This window comes from Staurois parvus, unplaced genomic scaffold (genome assembly GCF_062004578.1).
Source record: "Staurois parvus isolate SC_StPar_1 unplaced genomic scaffold, SC_StPar_1.0 ptg000602l, whole genome shotgun sequence".
NCBI lineage: Eukaryota > Metazoa > Chordata > Amphibia > Anura > Ranidae > Staurois > Staurois parvus.
This window is the reverse complement of record NW_028318398.1, coordinates 1,095,989-1,115,192: the sequence shown is the minus strand read 5'-3', so window position 1 is coordinate 1,115,192 and position 19,204 is coordinate 1,095,989. Positions and strand designations below refer to the sequence as shown.

The window sequence follows — 19,204 nt, the reverse complement described above, 5'->3', positions numbered from 1 at the left end:
AATCACAGCGATGGGAAAACGTAATCAACTGTTTTGAAGGAGGACCAATTCATTAAATATATGTAAATATATAGCATATAGAGGAAGCAAATATAGGTTAAAATTAGCAAAGAAAAAAGAGTACTTAAGATAGAAGTAACTTGTGGGTCCTCGTTTGAATTGTTTGATATCAATATTGTGGCGTAAAACCAAATCCCAGCAAGCATTCACCCGATATAAATCTGCTTTCCTAACATACAATACCTCCCTCCATGCTGCCAAACAAGCCTACTTTGTCACTCTTATTAATACCTTGTCATCCAGTCCTCGTCGTCTCTTCTCTACTTTTAACTCTCTACTTTCTCCACCTCCACCCAGCACCTCACTCACTGCTCACGAGATTGCAAATAATTTCAAAAACAAGATTGATGCAATTTGTAGGGGCATCGCCACTGCACAGACATCCATCCCACCTAGCATACCTTATACTAAACCTCCCTCAACACTTTCCTCTTTTGACCTCGCTACTACCGAAGAGTTCACTAAGGTTTTCTCAGAATCCCGTCTCACTACCTGCCCCTGGATCCTGTCCCCTCAAAACTACTGCGGTCACCCTCTTCTTCCCTCCTATGCTCCTTCACTCACATCTTCAATCTTTCCCTCTCTACAGGTGCCTTCCCCTCCCCTCTAAAGCATGCACATATCACTCCCATACTTAAAAAGCCCTCCCTGGACCCCACCAACCTGAATAACTTAAGACCCATCTCCCTGCTGCCATTTACCTCTAAACTCCTAGAACGCTTAGTCTACAATCGCCTGAGCTCCCACCTCACCGACAACAACCTTCTTGACCCTTTACAGTCTGTCTTTTGCTCTCTACACTCAACTGAAACTGCCCTACTAAAACTCACTAATGATCTACTAACTGCCTAAACCAATGGCCACTACGCCGTACTCTTACTACTTGACCTCTCTGCGGCTTTTGATACTGTTGACCATCCCCTCATCCTCCAAACTCCACTCTCTTGGCCTCTGAGACTCTGCTCTCTCCTGGTTCTCCTCCAACCTAATGCGGCACTCCTTCAGCGTTACCTATAACTCTGCCTCCTCCTCTTCACTCCCTCTTTCTGTAGGGGTCCCTCAAAGTTCTGTCCTTGGACCCCTTCTCTTCTCCATCTACACCTGCTCCCTTGGTCACTTGATAAACTCCTACGGCTTTAAGTACCATCTCTATGCTGATTACACACAAATTTATCTTTCTACTCCTCACGACACCCCTTCAGTCTCCACTTGCATTACTAACCTACTAAGTGACATATCGGCATGGATGTCCCTCCACTTCCTCAAACTCAATCTTTCCAAAACTGAGCTCCTAGTATTCCCCCCTGCCCGTGCTCCCTCTCCTGATTCTCCATGAAGATCAATAACATAATCATCAGTCCCTCCCCTCATGCCAGGGTACTAGGTGTAATCCTAGACTCCCATCTGTCCTTTCAGCCCCAAATCCAATCACTGTCCAAATCTTGTAGACGTCACCTCCGCAACATCTCCAAGATACGTCCGTTCCTAACCCCGGAAACCACTAAGCAACTTATCCACTCCCTTGTTATATCTCGCCTTGACTATTGTAACTTCCTCCTCATTGGCCTACCTCATCGCAGCTATCCCCTCTTTAATCTATCATGAATGCTGCTGACAGACTCATCCACCTTACTAACCGTTCTGTATCTGCCTCCCCTCTCTGCCAATCCCTCCACTGGCTTCCCATTGCCCAACGGATAAAATTCAAAACATTAACAATAACGTATAAAGCCATTTATAACTCCCCCCCAAATTACTTCAATGATCTTGTCTCTAAATATCACCCAAACCGTAGTCTCCGCTCCTCGCAAGACCTCCTCCTCTCTAGCTCCCTTGTCTCCTCCTCCTATGCTCATCTCCAGGACTTCTCCAGAGCTTCCCCCATCCTCTGGAACTCTCTACCCCAATTTATCAGACTATCGCCTACTCTGCTCACTTTTAGGCGATCTCTGAAAACCTATCTCTTAAGGGAAGCCTATCCTGTCCTCAGCAAATACTGGAATCTTCTACTCTTCCAACCAGTCCATCTCCCACAGTTACTATATTTTGTACCACTAGCCTCTCCCTCCTATATTGTAAGCTCCAAGGATCAGGCCCTCAAATCCCTCTTGTATTGAACTGTATTGTTACTGTATTGTCTCTCGTTATATTGTAAAGCGCTGAGCAAACTGTTGGCGCTATATAAATCCTGTATAATAATAATATAATATTGGCAGTAGGGATGTAGTTTAGAACTGTTTGGGCCTTTAAGACACTATTGATGGAGTATGTATTACATTTATTTAAGTAGCTCAGTTTAGAAAGTTACTTTCTTTGTTTCTCCTTTTTAAGTACTTCTTTTTTTTTTCTTTGCTTATTTTGACCATTTTAATTTATTTTTCTATAGGACCTATTGTATATTTACTTTATCTCTATGCTATATATTTTTAAATCTATTTAATGAACTGGTCCTCCTTCAAAATGTTTGATTGCGGTTTTCCATCACAGTGAGTTTCTTTGCATTGTGAACTTTGAACAAATAGTTACTTCTTTGGATATATAGATATACTTTAATAAAATGTACAATGTATCCTGTTTTATCTTTTCTGTTTTTTTTCTGTTTGTTTACTATGGTTCTGCTTATGATCCTAGAGATTAATACTAGACCTTCCTGAGGAAGCTGGCTTTTCCCAGCGAAGTGCCTCGGAATTTTATACATCAAAATGTAATCTCTTCACTGGCTTAATATTAAATCGTGGAGTTATTTACATCCAGCTTAATGTCGCTATTGTTACAATACGTAGTTGTATATGTTTTCAGAAAGCATGTTTATGCTTAGATTTTGTACTACAATAATCTCTTTTAATTTTGTATAATAAAGCTCATTTTTTTATAATATTCATGATTGTTATTGGTGTGGTACCTTAAAATTCCCAGTATTTTTCTTTTTGATTAGGGCTTTGTCTTCTTTCAGTGTCTTCTTGTGCTGTACTGTATTGTTCTAAGCTTCTAACCCAGCCCTTCTCAACCTTTTCAACACAGAGGAAGCTTTGAAACAACTTTCCAGGCTCAGGGAACCCCTACTATAAATCACTATATCTACAACTCATGATACATTAGAATTATATTCAGTGGGAAGAATGCTCGTTCCACTTGTGGTCATTGGGTCATTGTACCTCTTACAAAAAACTACAAAGATCAATGGTGTCAGTGGGACTTTATCTGAATATCAGAAATTCTTCATTGCTCAACGAACCCCTAGCAACTTCTGGAGGAACCCTAGTTGAGAAACCCTGTTCTAAGCAAAGTATTTTTTTTTTTCAGGTGGGACAGCAGAGCCCAGGAAACATGGCGGGGGAAACCACACTACTGGAGGTCCATGGAAGAGATTTAACAGTTGTACAGCTTCCTGATCACTTCCACCTGACAGCCAACAATTGTCTTGTCAGTCAGGAATGAGTGTAAATCCCACCACTGCTGCTGACGTATGCCATGTGGTAGCAAAAGGGTTAAAATAAAGTTATATATCTCTTAAAGTGTGAACTTATTATGAGCATGATTGCATCAACTATAACTAATATTAAACATTATTTTATTATTACACAATACTGCACAATAGCAAAATGCATTTGTTAATATAGGCAGATACATCTACATACAATATACACGACTCAATAAAATTAAAGGAACACTTTGAAAACACATCGGATCTCAATGGGGAAAAATATCGTGCTGGATATCTGTACTGATATGGACTGGGTAATGTGATGGGAACGCAAAGATGCCCCATCGCTTGATGGAAATAAAAATGATCAACCTACCTAGGACTGAATTAAAAGACACCCCGAAAATCAGTGAATAAATGATGCAGCAGGCTAGTCCATTTTGATGACATTTCATTGCAGCAACTCAGAATGGTCCTCAGTAGTTTGTATGGCTCCCACATGCTTGTATGCATGCCTGACAAGTCAGGGCATGTGTGAGATGGGGAAACAGCTCTCATTGTTTGAACTGACATTGGGGGATTTTGACTGACATTCTGTGGTTTAGCCACAATATGTCACTGTTTTTCTAACACAGCCTCAGACTGCATAGATATTTGTATATTCATGAAGAGGTGGGGTTTTGCACACAGAGTTGGAGAAAACAGGTAGGAGAGAGAGAAGCCATGTTTTGGAGCATGGTGAATAAGAGCTGTGTGAGCTGAGAATCTGATAACATCCAGGTGTGAAAGCATCCCTCAGTAACTAGAGCTGCAGCTAAGTGAAGCTGATTGTGTCCAAGACCCTGATCCTGTTCAGAGAAAGGAAGATTGCTGCCAGGAATGCTGATGAGAGCAGAGGAACTAAGCAGCATATACTGCGATACTGCATGCTTGTTGGAGAGACATTTGTTCTGTTCAGAGTCACCAGCGGATGCAAAGCAGACATGGGTCGGTAAGATCGTGCACGCACCTCATTTCAGTGTTGGCGCCTAGAGACTGAGGCCAGGCCTATAGTTAGTTAGTTAGGGTCTCTGTTTGCGTCAGGCCACAAGTGCTATTACTGATCATTGGAAGGACTCCACAACTTAAAGTGACATTTCACATTGGAGAGCTAATAAAATCCCACAAACTCAAGCCAGACTGGCATTTTGCTCAGAAGGAATACTCAGGCACGTGCTACAGGACCAGTTATGGGAGGGGGAATACTGTATATTTGTGTAAGATTGTAAGCGCTTGTGCTGCACCGCAGGCTAGCCAATACCATACACCCATACACTGATTCCTGCTCTTTTAGGGTAATAATAGGTAAGGTGTGGCAGCTTAGTTGTGCCCGCCAGTAGGTAAATTACTTCACTTTCTACCTTCATCCATCAGAAGGCGCCGTGCTGTGCAGCACAAGGGTCTCAGCCTTTGGGCTGGGTGTATGTAAATTTATTGTATGTTTCCAGCATTTGTGGTTGTGTTTATTTGCCACATCTAAGTAAAATTCTGTTGTTGCAAAAGCTGGTGTTGGGGTTGCTTTCCACGTTCGTGACTTCACTGTATCCTGGGGAGCCCACCCTGGTACACGGCTTACACATGCTCCTAATGAGACTATGGATGGTGTCCTGGGGGATTTCCTCCCAGATCTGGACCAGGGCATCACTGAGCTCCTGGACAGTCTGAGGTGCAACTTGGACCAAAACATGATATCTCAGAGGTGTTCTATTGTATTTAGTTCAGGCGAGCATGGGGGGGCCATTCAATTGTATCAATTTTTTCATCCTCCAGGAGCTGCCTGCATACTCTTGTTACAAGAGGATGGGCATTGTCGTGCACCAGAAGGAACCAAGATCCCACTGTACCAGCACAGGGTCTGACAATGGGTCCAAGGAATTCATCCCAATACTTAATGGCAGTCAGTGTGCCATTTTTTAGCCGGTAAAGGTTTGTGTGTCCCTCCATGGATATTCCTCCCCAGGCCATCACTGACCCACCACCAAAACGGTCATGCTGAACGATGTTACAGGCAGCATAACATTCTCCACGGCTTCTCCAGACCCTTTCACGTCTGTCACATGTGCTCAAGGTGAACCTGCTCTCATCTGTGAAAAGCACAGGGTGCCAGTGGTGGACCTGCCAATTCTGGTGTTCAATGCCAAATGCCAATTGAACATCAGAATTGAGCTCTATGGTGCCTGGCAGAGAGCACAAGGCCAACTAGAGGACGTTGGGCTCTCAGGCTACCCTCATGAAGTCTGTTTCTGATTGTTTGGTCAGAGACATTCATACCAGTGGCCTGCTGGAGGAGATTCCAGGAGACAGGCAACTACTCTAGCAGATCTGGACAAGGTCTTAGAAGATCCTTAACTCATCAACAGGACCGGTATCTGCTCCTTTGGGCAAGGAGGAACAGGATGAGCACTACCAGAGCCCTGCAAAATGACCTCCAGCAGGCCACTGGTGTGAATGTCTCTGACCAAACAATCAGAAACAGACTTTATGAGGGTGGCCTGAGGACCCGACTTCCTCTAGTGGGCCCTGTGCTCACTGCCTGGCACCGTAGAGCTTGATTGACATTTGCCAATGAACGCCAGAATTGCCAGGACCACCACTGGTGCCCTGTGCTTTTCATAGATGAGAGCAGGTTCACCTTGAGCACATGTGACAGATGTGAAAGGGTCTAGAGAAGCCGTGGAGAATGTTATGCTGCCTGTAACATCGTTCAGCATAACCGTTTTGGTGGTGGGTCAGTGATGGTCTGGGGAGGCATATCCATGGAGGGACGCACAGACCTCTACCGGCTAGAAAATGGCACACTGACTGCCATTAAGTATTGGGATGAATTCCTTTACTTCTTTTCTGTTTGAAGATTTTGCTTTCCTTTGAATCACTGAATAAATATTTGGTTGTAGTCGCACTGTTTCTGAGAACTGCTGTACATCTGTGTTGCATGGAGTCACCCAACTTCTGGCCCCTGTGATCAGGTATTCCAGCCCAGGATGATTGGACTACATTCCACAGTTCTTCTCTATTTCTTGGTTTTGTCTCAGAAACTGCATTTTGGATGTCACCCCACAAGTTTTCTATTGGATTAAGATCCGGGGATTGGGCTGGCCACTCCATAACGTCCATCTAGTTGGTCTGGAACCAAGATGTTGCACGTTTACTGGTGTGTTTGGGGTCGTTGTCTTGTTGGAACCCCCATTTCAAGGGCATTTCCTCTTCAGCATAAGGCAGCATGACCTCTTCAAGTATTCTGATGTATTCAAACTGATCCATGATCCCTGGTATGCGATAAATAGGCCCAACACCGTAGTATGAGAAACATCCCCATATCATGATGCTTGCACCACCATGCTTCACGGTCTTCACACCGTACTGTGGCTTGAATTCAGTGTTTGGGGGTCGTCTGACAAACTGTCTCTTTAGGCCAGTCAATGTGCTCTTTGGCAAATTGTAACCTCTTCAGCACACGTCTTTTTTACAACAGTGGGACTTTGCGGGGACTTCTTGCAGATAGCTTGGCTTCACATAGGCGTCTTCTAATTGTAACAGTCCTCACAGGTAACTTTAGACCTTCTTTCATCTTCCTGGAGCTGATTGTTGGCGGAGTCTGCGCCATTTTGGCTATTCTTCTATCCATTTGAATGGTAGTTTTTCGCTTTCTTCCACGTCTTTCAGGTTTTGGTTGCCATTTTAAAGCATTTGCAATCATTTTAGCTGAGCAGCCGATCATTTTCTGCACTTCTTTATATGTTTTCCCCTCTCCAATCAACTTTTTAATCAAGGTACGCTGTTCTTCTGAACAATGTCTGGAACTACCTATTTTGCTCAGAATTTCAGAGAGAAATGCACTGTAACCAGCATGTACATTTGCTGCCTTCCTTCCTTAAATAAGGGCAATAATCGCCACCTGTTTTTCAAAGAATGAATGACGTCACTAATAGAACTCCACACTGCTATTATTTTGAACATGCCCCTTTCAATTAGTGATTCAATTACACAGAATCAGCAGCATGCATGTCATGACTGTTGGGTCTGTTGGATTTCTATTACTCTACTACATCTGCTAGTAAATTATTTGCCATGTAGAAATATCATTTCTACCAAAAACAGTGATTGATCCGGTTATTGATGTCTGACTGCTATTATTTTGAACACAACTGTATATACACACACACACACACAGAATATACTGTATAGAAAACACTAAAAACATATGTTATCCTCTGTTTTCAAACAAACCTATTTTTGTATTCAGGTCAGGTCTGAACAGAATTATGTAACATTTTCGGAAAAATATACAACCAAGAAGTCCAATACTTGATGCCATTATAGCAAAAATCTCCACAGCCACCATGTTTTTCCCTTTAGTGCTCAGATAGGCCGGGATCATGGCAATCCAGACACTGCAGAACACCAGCATGCTGAAGGTGATGTACTTGGCCTCATTAAAACTGTCCGGTAATGTCCTGGCTAAAAAAGCTATAATGAAGCTCACAGCTGCCAGAAGCCCCATATATCCCAGGACAGAGTAGAAGCCGATAACTGAACCCTCATTACACTGAATGATGATCTTTCCATGATAAGAGTGAGTGTCCTGATCCTGGAAGGGAGGAGAAATAGACAACCAAGTGACGCAGATTATGACTTGAACAAGTGAGAACACACAGATTATAAGATTGGGCAGTTTGGCTCCCATCCATTTCCTCCAGGGACTTCCAGGTTTGGTGGCTTTAAAAGCAATACACACCATGATACTTTTGGCAAGTAGAGTAGAGATGGCAACTGAGAAGATGACACCAAAAGAGGTTACACGCAGCATGCAGGTTACATCTACTGGACGTCCGAGGAACAAGAAGACACAGAGGAAGCTCAGCATGATGGAAACCAGGAGGAGATAGCTCAGGTTTTGGTTATTAGCTTTAACAATGGGGGTGTCCTGGTAATGTACAAATATCCCCAATATTATACCAGTCAGAAGACAGCAGAAGATGGAGACAGCTGAGAATACTGCAACAATTGTATCCTCAGTGTAGGAGAGAAATTCCACGAATTTTGGAACACACCGATCCTTCTTCTCATTTGGCCATTCATCATCAGGACATTTCATGCAATTTTCACTGTCTGCAGGAAGATCAATACAAACACAATTAACATCTGTGTCAAAGTTTCTAAGAAAATAAACACATATACTATTTTAGCTCACAGCTAGCAATTTGATTTCCATCAGTTAATTGTGGGAGAGTAAATAGTATTTATATATTAGAGTTACGTTGTATTATAAATTAAGATATAGATCTTTAGCTTTATTTTTTCTCTGGTTCTATAGCTATCATGTAACATAAAAATAGGGTTGCTGGACTTCCTTGTATGTAGAGACTGGCTATGGCCAGTAGGAAAATATGAAAACATGATTGATGCTTTTAAGGTATTGCAAAGTATGTAAAAAAACAAAGAAGAATGTAGAGGAAATTTGTTATAAGCAGAAAAAGTAATAAAGGTGGAGTTTTAATTTAAAGTGTATGTAAACCTGACAATGAAATTCCCTTATCTGCTACCTTTTGGTCTCCTCAAAATATCATTAAAAGAGAAATGTGGGCTTGCTTTTTTTTTAAAATCATACTTACCTAGCATCAGTCCAAAGCTACATCTGTCCCCCGCCTTCTCCAAGTGTGAGAACTCAGCGACTACATGCTTGCCGATCGCAGAGTTCTCACAGCTGCTCTGAGCATTGTCAGTCACCGCTGTTTGCTTGGTCCCCCCCACAATCACTGGAGCGCTGGGCTATGGAGGGGTGGGAGTGGCTGGTTAAGACTCTCAGTGCATTGCTGAGAGGCTGAGCCAGGTATGCTCCAGACTCTGGGGTGGATCCCGATTTTAAAGTTGGGATCTTTCCCCAGTCTGGACTGGCTGAGTGACTTCAGCTGACAGTGGACTTCTGCCTGCTTTCAGCTGAAAACTGGTCAAAGGAGTGCAGAATGAACTGCACCCCATGATCCACAGGAGAAGTACAGCCAAAAGAGCTTTGGCTGTACTTCTCTTCTCTTCTAAAGAGCATCTTGGAATACTACCTGATCAATAAGTGCAAACAATACCCATCAATCATGTCAGACATATAGATGTGTCCTGCGTACACTTCCTGTGTTATCTTAAAAAGTCTAATTAGCCCTCCTAGTTTTTATCATAAGACTGTAGAATGCTTGGTTTCTGTTGTGAAGAAGTCCACAAAAATGCTCTGTGTTGTCAGCTCATGACAGGACTTAGAACCTGAGGGCATTTCTGTCAGATCAACAGGAACTTTGAACTGAGGGCTTTTCTGTCAGATCAACAGGTCTTGGCCCGGTATGGGATAATGAAGCAAAGCATACAGAGCATCCTGGTGAATGGAGAGATGGAACAAGGTGAAAAGGAGGCCAAATCCAAGAGAGCAAAAATGAATCCGTTTCGGACATGACCATCATATATGCAATACATCTCCACGATGGCCACAACTCTGAATGCATCGATCATTGCAGGCAGGGTTCGCCTGGGCCAAAGAAACCGGAACCGAATACCAATTAAATAAAACTTTGTATGCTGCCTCCAGCATGGTTGTATTAAATGAATATATGAGAGAGAAGTATGCAACGAACATTTGTTCAAAGCTGCATAAAGAAGGGAAATAAGGCCTGGGGAACCCAGACGCTGTTGGCAAAGCTCTTCAAAGGCAGATTTCTGGTACAGGAAAGCAGAAGTGCTCTGCAGTGAGGTAAGCCAGTGCAGCAATTGAAGGCAACAAAAAAATTCTGCCGGAAGGACAGAGTAGGACACAGAGAGGAACGTAGGAGGAAGTGTGCAACATAGACAGTGGGGCAATCTGGCTCGCCTGATTATACTTAGTTACATTAGGCACCCCAAGACCACCCTGGAGTCTATGGACAAAAAGCGTATTTCTGCAGACTCTGGGGTGCCTACAGGCCCAGATAAAGTGCATAATCCTTGCCTGAATAAACTGAAGGAAATGAGGAGGAACCTGCGCTGGAAGGGTGCGAAAATAGTACAACAATTGCGGCAGGATGGTCATTTTCACTGAATTAACCCATCCTATCCAAGACAGGGTGTGAAAATTGCCAGGAGTGCATAGGAGACGATACAGAGCCGAAGCAATGCATAATAATTCACAGCAAACAACGAGACATAGGTGGGGGTCAAGCGAATGCCTAGGTAAGGGAAGTGGGATTGTAGGCGCAAAACCAAATCTGAGGTCAAAGTAATATTGAGTGCGACAGTCTTATCCAAATTAATTCGGAGACCCGAAATCAAGGAGAAGCGCATAAGAACCTGTTGCAAATTTGGAAGCTTCGTCAGGGGATTAGTGAGAGTCAAGAAGGCATCGTCCACAAAAAGGTTCAACTTAAATTCCTGTCCCGCATGTGGAACACCCGATATATTACAATCAGCCCAAAGTGCTCAAGCCAGTGGCTCAAGCACCAGGAAAAGAGCACCGAGGACAGGGGCAGCCCTGTCTCATCCCTCTCCAAATAGGAAAGTAATCTGAGAAACACCCAGAATATTTAACCAAAGCTGAAGGGGAAAAATCCAAGGCTTGAATCCAAGAGGGAATAGAGTCCCCAAAACTCCAACGAGACAGCACAAACCGCAGATATTGCCAGGATAGAGAATTAAAGGCTTTATATATGTCTAAGGACAGTAAGAATCCCAGGATTTTTTGCTGTTGTAGAAGGTGTATAAGGTGGACCACTTTACGAACGTTATCACCTGCCTGCCTCCCAGGGACGAAACCTACTTGGTCCCTGTGGACCAGACTACGCAAATATTTATTGGTATGAAGACTAAGGATCTTGCCCAATATCTTCAGATCTTCATTAAGAAGAGAAATGGGCCAAAAGGCTCACGGTTCCTGCACACAATCTGTCGTTTTAGGAAATATGAGCCCTGAGCGCGTCCAGAGAGGGAGTAACTCATTGAAATAATCAGCAAAGAAAAGTGCTTAAAATTTATTATAATAGAGACTGGAAAAGCCTTTGGGACTGTAGAGATTTGATAGCTTGAAGCACTTTCTATATGGTTACACCGGCGTTGAGGGCCATCTGCACCGCCTCGGATAATCAACAAGCATCCGCAGAGGCCAGTAGAGAATAAAGATCCAAAAGATGGCGTTCCCACTTCCGTGCCACCGCCAGCTGTAATATGTGACCCATCACCCTGGCTTTATGCGCCTCCCACAGAGGCACTGTCGAAGAGACAGATCCCGAGATTTCCGCAAAGTATGTACAGTGAAGGAAATAAGTATTTGATCCCCTGCTGATTCTGAATGTTTGTCCACTCACAAAGAAATGATCAGTCTAAAAATCGAATGATAGTTGCATTTTAATAACAGAATTTCAGATTCGGCATCAGAACTTTAACTATGTTCTTAGATCCTGCCCCAAACTGAATCTAGGTACGTTCATCCCTACCCACATAAATCCATCACCAATCACATCATCCAATGCACGCAGTCCACCGACATGATCCATTCCCAATGACTGCTCGCCAAGAATGATGTGTTTGAACAGTGCAAAAAATACCTTTTGATTCCGCAGGAAATAAGGAGCTGTCCTATCCCAGTGTCATCTCAAACCCTCCCAGTTTTACAGAACAATTGCTCTCTATATTTAAAAGATGGGGAGGGATTTGGTTGTTTAGTAACGTAGCAGTAGCAAAAGATGATTGGGCAAAGCTGACACCATTTATTTTTATTTCGGTTTACAAACTCCTCAGAAAATGAGCATACTGTACATGGTAGTAATGTACTGCGTATTTTCCAGCTTTCCCCGCACCCTATAGTAGAACTGCTGTTACAGGGCGGTAGGGCTGCGCAAAATCGCGTATATATATGTGATTTGCATTTCTGGGTAGGGGGCGTGCATGCGCCACCCTACCTGCGCCACCATTGGCGGCTAAGGATGTTAATCACCGGGTCCCAGCCAGAGATCCCCCGCCGGCACTTAGCAATCGCCAAGTAAAACTGACAGGGTAGAGACCTGTGTTGTTTACATAGGTCTCTCTCCTGCCAGCAAGGACATGCTGCTGTGTATAATTTACACGTATTGGGATTTTTTTTAGCAAAGAGATAAAGCAGAATATATTTTGGCCTAAATTTACGAAGAAATTTGATTCTTTACATTTTTTACTGGAAATATTTAAAATCAAAAAGTAAAAAATATTATTCTTTGTCAAAATTGTCAGTCTTTTTCTATTTATAGCACAAAAATAAAAAACACACAGGTGATAAAATACCACCGAAAAAAACTATTTGTGGGAAAAAGACATAAATGTAATTTATGTACAGTGTTGCATGACTGCGCAATTGTCAGTTAAAATAACACAGAGCCGTATCGCAAAAAATGGCCTTATCAGGAAGGGGGGTAAATCCTCTGGAGGGCAATAGTGGTAATCTCTATCCAGACAAAAAAACCCACAAACTCTACCAGAAATGTTGGATATCTCTTCTTCTGGACATGGGACACACTCATAGCAGCATTTGTGAACAGAAGATCCAAACTTTTTTCTGCTGCCAGGTAAGCAGGGTTCTGAGCATCGAGATACTGGGACCTGAAATTCAGATATTAATATTATTATTTTGTATAGGTCTATCATATCCCATGAGACTGTGCAAACTAAAAGGTGCATTTATAAAAAATGCAGAGCTCATAATTCTATTAAACTGCATCTACATTTGTTCTGTGTTGGAGCAGAAAAGCTTGTAATATGCCATATGTGGCTCTTTGTGTACCATTATCTGGCCCTTGGGGTACTATTCCACCAGCTGACACCATTGATGGATCACCATCCCCCCTACTGACACCATCAGTGGGGCACTATTCTTCTCACTGATATATGGAGGCACTGAAGCACTGATGTCGGGGTATTTACCAGTCCCACTGGATACAGTCCAGCCCCCCTAAAATCTGAAGGGCAGTAAACTGGCCCTTTCTCCACTCTACTTCTTCCCAAAGGTGTTTTGTTTGAGGTCAGTCAAGTTAAGTTCCTCCACCCCAAAATTGCTCCTCCATGTCTATATAGACCTTACTTTGGGCACTGGTGCACAGTCATGTTGGAACAGAAAGAGGCCATCCCAAAACTTTTCCCACAAAGCTGAGGGTATGAAATTGTCCAAAATGTCCTGGTAAGCTAATGCCTTAAGAGTGCCCTTCACTGGTCCTAATGGGCCAAGACCAACACCTGAAAAACAACCCTACATCATAATCCCCCCTCCACCAAACTTTGCATTTGGCACAATGCAGTCAGGCAAGTACCGTTCTCCTGGCAACCACCAAATGCAAACACATGCATTGGATTGCCAATCAGAGAAATATGATTCATCATTCCAGAGAACAGGTATCTACTGCTCTAGAGTCCAGTGGTGGCGTGCTTCACTCCACTGCATCCGTCTCTTTGCATTGCACTTGGTGATGTAAGGCTTGGATGCAGCTACTCAGCCATGGAAAGCCATTTCGTGAAGCTCTCTACACACTTTTGTTGTGCTTATCTGAAGGCCACATGAAGTTTGGAGGTCTTTAGCTATTGACTCTGCAGACAGTTGGCAATTTCTGCGCACTGTGTGCTTCAGCATGCGCTGACCCTGATCTATCATTTTACATTGCCTACCACTTGGTGGCCGAGTTGCTGTTGTTCCCAGTTGCTTCCACTTTATTATAATCCCACTAACAGTTGACCGTGGAATATTTAGTAGCCAGGAAATGTCATGGATGGACTTATTGAACAGGTGACAACCTATCACGGGACCACGCTTGGAGTCACTGAGCTCCTGAGAGCGACCCATTCTTTCACAAATGTTTGTAGAAGCAGTCTGCATGCCTAGGGGCTTGATTGTATACACCTGTGTCCATGGAGGGGATTGGAAAACCTGGATCCGGTGATTTGGAGGGCTGGCCAAATATGTTTGGCAATATAGTGTATCTCTATTTCTACTGCATTGTGCAGGTCAGTGATTATAAGGGCAGGGATGCCTCAAGTGACTGGACTATTTTTTAACTAATAGGAGCAATACATTAAGCGCTCTGTGCTGTAATCTCCTTGTATTCTGTTTGTTTTGGAGGGTTTTTGGGGCATACCTGGTTCCAAGCTAAGATTCCTGCTGGTGCTTTCCACCCTATATATACAATATATATATTTATATTATAAAGTGCTGCATAAACTGTTGGCACTATATAAACTCTCTCCCGGTCTTTAGCAATATGACAGCTGAGCGGGAGCACTTCTATTCTGGGTGGACGTCATATGACATCCTCTCAGGATTGCGCCTCGTGCACCCCACGGGCCACTCTTCAGCACATGCTTTTTTCATTTTGATCATTTTAGCCAATCAGATGACAGCAACTGCATTTAGGCATCTAGACATGATGAAAACGACTTGCTGAAGTTCTGAGCATCAGAATGGGGAATACAGGGAATTTAAGTGACTTTGAACATGGAATGGTTGTTGGTGCCAGCTGGGCTGGTCTGAGTATTTAAAAAATTGCTAATCTACTGGCATTTTGACGCACAACCATCTCTAGGGCTCACAGAGAATGGTCCGCAAAAGAGAAAATATCCAGTGAGTGGCAGTTGTGTGGACAAAAATGCCTTGTTGATGTCAGAGGTCAGTGGAAAATGGACAGACTGGTTCAAGATGATAAAAAGGCAACAATAACTCAAATAACCACTCATTACAACCAAGGTATGCAAAATACCATCTCTTAATGCACAACACATCCAACCTTGAAGCAGATGGGCTACAGCAGCAGAAGACCACACTCCTGTCAGCTAAGAACAGGAAATAGAGGCTACAATTCACATAGGCTCACCAAAATGGGACAATAGAAGATTGGAATAACGTTGCCTGGTCTGATGAGCCTCGATTTAAACTGTGACATTCAGATGGTAGGGTCAGAATTTGGTGTAAACAACATGAAATCCTGGATCCATCCTGCCTTGTATCAATGGTTCAAGCTGGTGGTGGTGTAATGGTGTGGAGGTATTTTCTTGGCACACTTTGGGCCCCTGAGTCCTAATTGAGCGTGGTTTAAATGCCACAGCCTCCCTGATTATTTTTGGTGACCGTGTCAATCCCTTTCTGATTACAGTGTCCTCATCTTCTGATGGCTACTTCCAGCAGGATAATGTCACAAAGCTCAAATCATCTCAAACCAGTTTCTAGAACATGACAATGAGTTCCCTGCACTCCAATGGCCTCCATAGTCACCAGATGTCAATTCAATAGAGGACTTTGGGATGTGGTGGAACGGCACATTGGCATAATGGATGTGCAGCCAACAAATCTGCAGCAACTGCTATAATGTTAACCATTAGCCACACGGCCAATGGCCATTTGGCGGCTTCAAATGTGCCTCTGCACTCCGGGTGCACGCCATTTGGCGTGCTCCCGCACATGCGCAGTTTGCGCTAATGCAGAGTGGCGCAGCAGTGCGATCTGTCACCGGCCATGCACCTTGGACACGGCCGATGACAGATCCGAGTACCGGCTCCCGTTGCTGGTACCATGTGACCTGCTGTGACCAATCACAGCAGGTCACATGACAGTTGTATACAATGGATGGCTTCATTCATGATGCCATCCATTGTATACTAGTGCCTAGCTGTGAATGGTCACAGCTAATCACATGCACATGTCATGTGATTAGCTGTGACCAAATCACAGCTAAGCACAAAAAAAAAAAAAAGCTGAATGAATCAATTTCATTCAGGTAAATGCTTGCTTATAGCAAAGTAATTCTTTGCTATAAGCAAATTGTGTAAAAAAAAAGAAAAATACTGATCACTTCCCCAAAGTAGTACAATGTTACTATGGTAACATTGTACTACTTTGGTCATAGTAAAATATGAAAAACAAATCTTTAAAAAAATAAAAAAAAATGTAATAAAAAATTAAATATAATAATAAAATTAAAAAAAATTAAAAAAAAAATATTTTTTTTTTATTCATACTGTCACCAGTCAGTGTCCCTGATCACCGCCATGCCAGTTATATGATGACGCTGTACTGCACTGGTGACAGTATGTAAAAAAAAAAATAGTGAAAATAATTTTTTAATTTTTTCATTTTCCGAAAAATTATGACAAAAAAATACAACTTAAAAAAACTCGCCATTCCTCTTATGAAGTATGTCGGACTGTCTACTCTGCAAAAAGGGGTCATTTGGGGGATATCTGTACTGTCCTGACATTCTTGGACCTCAAGAAATTAGATTGGCTGTCAGTATTTCAGGATTAATCAATATTCAGATCTATACCATAGTTTGTGAACTCTATAACTTTCCTACAAACAAAAAAATACATCCTAATTTGGGTTATTTTCACCAAAGACATGTAGCAGAATACATCTCGGCCTAAATTTATGAAGAACAATTATTTATTTGTAAACTTTTATAACAGAAACAAAGAAAAATGTGTTTTTTTTTTCAAAATTTTTGGTCTTTTTTTGTTAATTTAGCAAAAAATAAAAACCCCAGCGGTGATTAAATACCACCAAAAGAAAGCTCTAGTTGTGTGAAGAAAATGATAAAATTTTAGTTTGGGTACAATGTTGTATGACCGCGCAATTGTCATTCAAAGTGTGAGAGCGCTGAAACCTGAAAAATGGCCTGGACAGGAAGGGGTAAAATTGCCCGGTATTGAAACAGTTAATATGGAGCAAAATCTCTGAGAAATGTTTTCAACACCTCTTTGAATCTATGCCATGAAGAATGAAGGCAGTTCTGAAGGCAAAAGGGGGTCCAACAGGTACTAGCAAGGTGGACCTAATAAAGTGGTCGGTGAGTGTATATCATGGACTTACCTCATTGCCAAGCTTCCATGTTATGGCTTTAGTATTCATTTGTAATTGCTGATCTTCTGGTGCCCAGGATGTAAAATTTCCCACATCATTATAAATCATAGTGTCATTATCCTTAAATACCCAATTTAGTATTTTGTAATGATAAACAAATTCTCCGTATTCATTAAAAAATGATCTTGGCTCGAGTAATCCAAATTCATATTTAATTTCTTTTAAAAGATGATACAAATTCTATTTGAATATAGAAAGATAAAACGTGTTAAGTAAAGAAAAGCAACCGGGCAAAGGGAAATCAATATTTATATCCAGCCCTCAGTGTCCATCAGATTATTTCCTGATCTTGTAGAAAATAATCAATATACTTAGTTGTCACAAACTGAGCATAGTGGAGTGACCTGGACCCTACTCTGACTATGTCTGGGTTCCCTGAGGAGTGGAGTCTGAAGAACGGGCAATATTCACTAGGGACCCCTCACAGAGGTTTGGACTATTTCCTAAGGTTGCTTCCCCAGATACTAGCAGACTGAGGAGGAAGAAGCCATAGGACCACTAGCAGGGACCACTAGCAGAGACGATCAGAACACTAGAGAGAAAACTGAGATACTGGTGGACAGTCATATATCATATTAGGGACAGATCAAGCAGTGTTTGCAGGGAGAGCTAGTTGCTGCTGTTGATTGTGTAATAATGTGGTGCTGCGCTAATAAATGCACTGTGTAATAATGTGAATCATGAACAATACACCCCCCTATACAAAACAATACCTGAGTATCTATGTGACTAAATAAACAGCATATATGAAATAAATACCCCAAAAATAACAAAAGAAAAAACAACAGCAACACCTCCCCTTATTGGGCAAAAATGAGCCACACAGAGAAAATCTAAACATGTATATATACACATACACACAATGCCTGCCGTGATAATGAATATAGAACCCTAAAAACAACAACAGTAAATAGATGCAATAGAGTGACACAAACGCATGTATAACCTGCAGGTCCAAGGCCAACTAGTGAATAAAGAAAATAACATTGATCCCAATGGGGGATATACGCAAAGTGAATCCGTGAAACCACAAATTGTGTAAACGTGAAAAAAGAAGAGGAATCAGGCTAAACGCCTGTGAACAACTAACAATCGCTGAATAAACAAATGTGTGATCCCCTTTATCGGGGATAAGTGATCAGAAAAAATAGACTGGATTGCCTATAAATATTGAAGTAATACGCGACCCCAAATGGGGGTTCTAAATAAACATGAAAATATGTGACACCAACGCCTCACTTTATCCATGAACTTCATTCATAAATCAGTGGATAAACCACAAACCAATATGAACGTAAAAGTCCAGACCTAAGAAATGATTACGTGTTCTAAATAATAATAGCAAACGTGGAATAAATGTCCAATTAATTGCAAAAGGTCTAGAACAGTCCAAATGATGGAGGTGCTCTGTAGTCCTGTAATTAACATGAATATGAAACAGGATACTGTGAATCCAACACTAGGTGCAATGGCTCCTCACCTCCATGCGGTGATCCTGCAGGGTCAACATGCCTTTCGGTAACAAACACCACCGGTCTGGAACCTGGACCCTCTCCAACGGATGTACGGTCCACCGCTATGTCAGTTTCCCTCATTGGTGGGCAAGGTCCTACGCGCAGCCTCCTCAAAGTGGTCCTAGAAGTAATAGCTCCTCATATGGCCAAAGAGAGAATAAAAGATGCTCCCATAGTGCTCCCTTCATCAGGTTCCTGATGAAGTCACATGGCATTGTGGCGTAATGCGTGGGCACGTGGTGACGCAACTTTCGGGCATGTTGACGCAACTTCCGGCGTGGACGCCAA

General features: G+C 42.4%; 1 protein-coding gene across 1 annotated transcript; it reads right to left on the bottom strand.

Annotated features, from left to right (window-relative positions):
* Window positions 1-7,727: 7,727 nt before the first annotated feature.
* On the bottom strand, window positions 7,728-18,912 carry LOC149449827 (vomeronasal type-2 receptor 26-like). Its single transcript, XM_089692721.1, has 4 exons — window positions 18,883-18,912; window positions 17,352-17,582; window positions 12,982-13,105; window positions 7,728-8,632 (listed from the first exon to the last, which is right to left on the bottom strand). Exons 1-4 carry the CDS (start codon window positions 18,910-18,912, stop codon window positions 7,728-7,730), a joined length of 1,290 nt encoding a protein of 429 aa, XP_089548847.1.
* Between the last annotated feature and the right edge of the window lie 292 nt (window positions 18,913-19,204).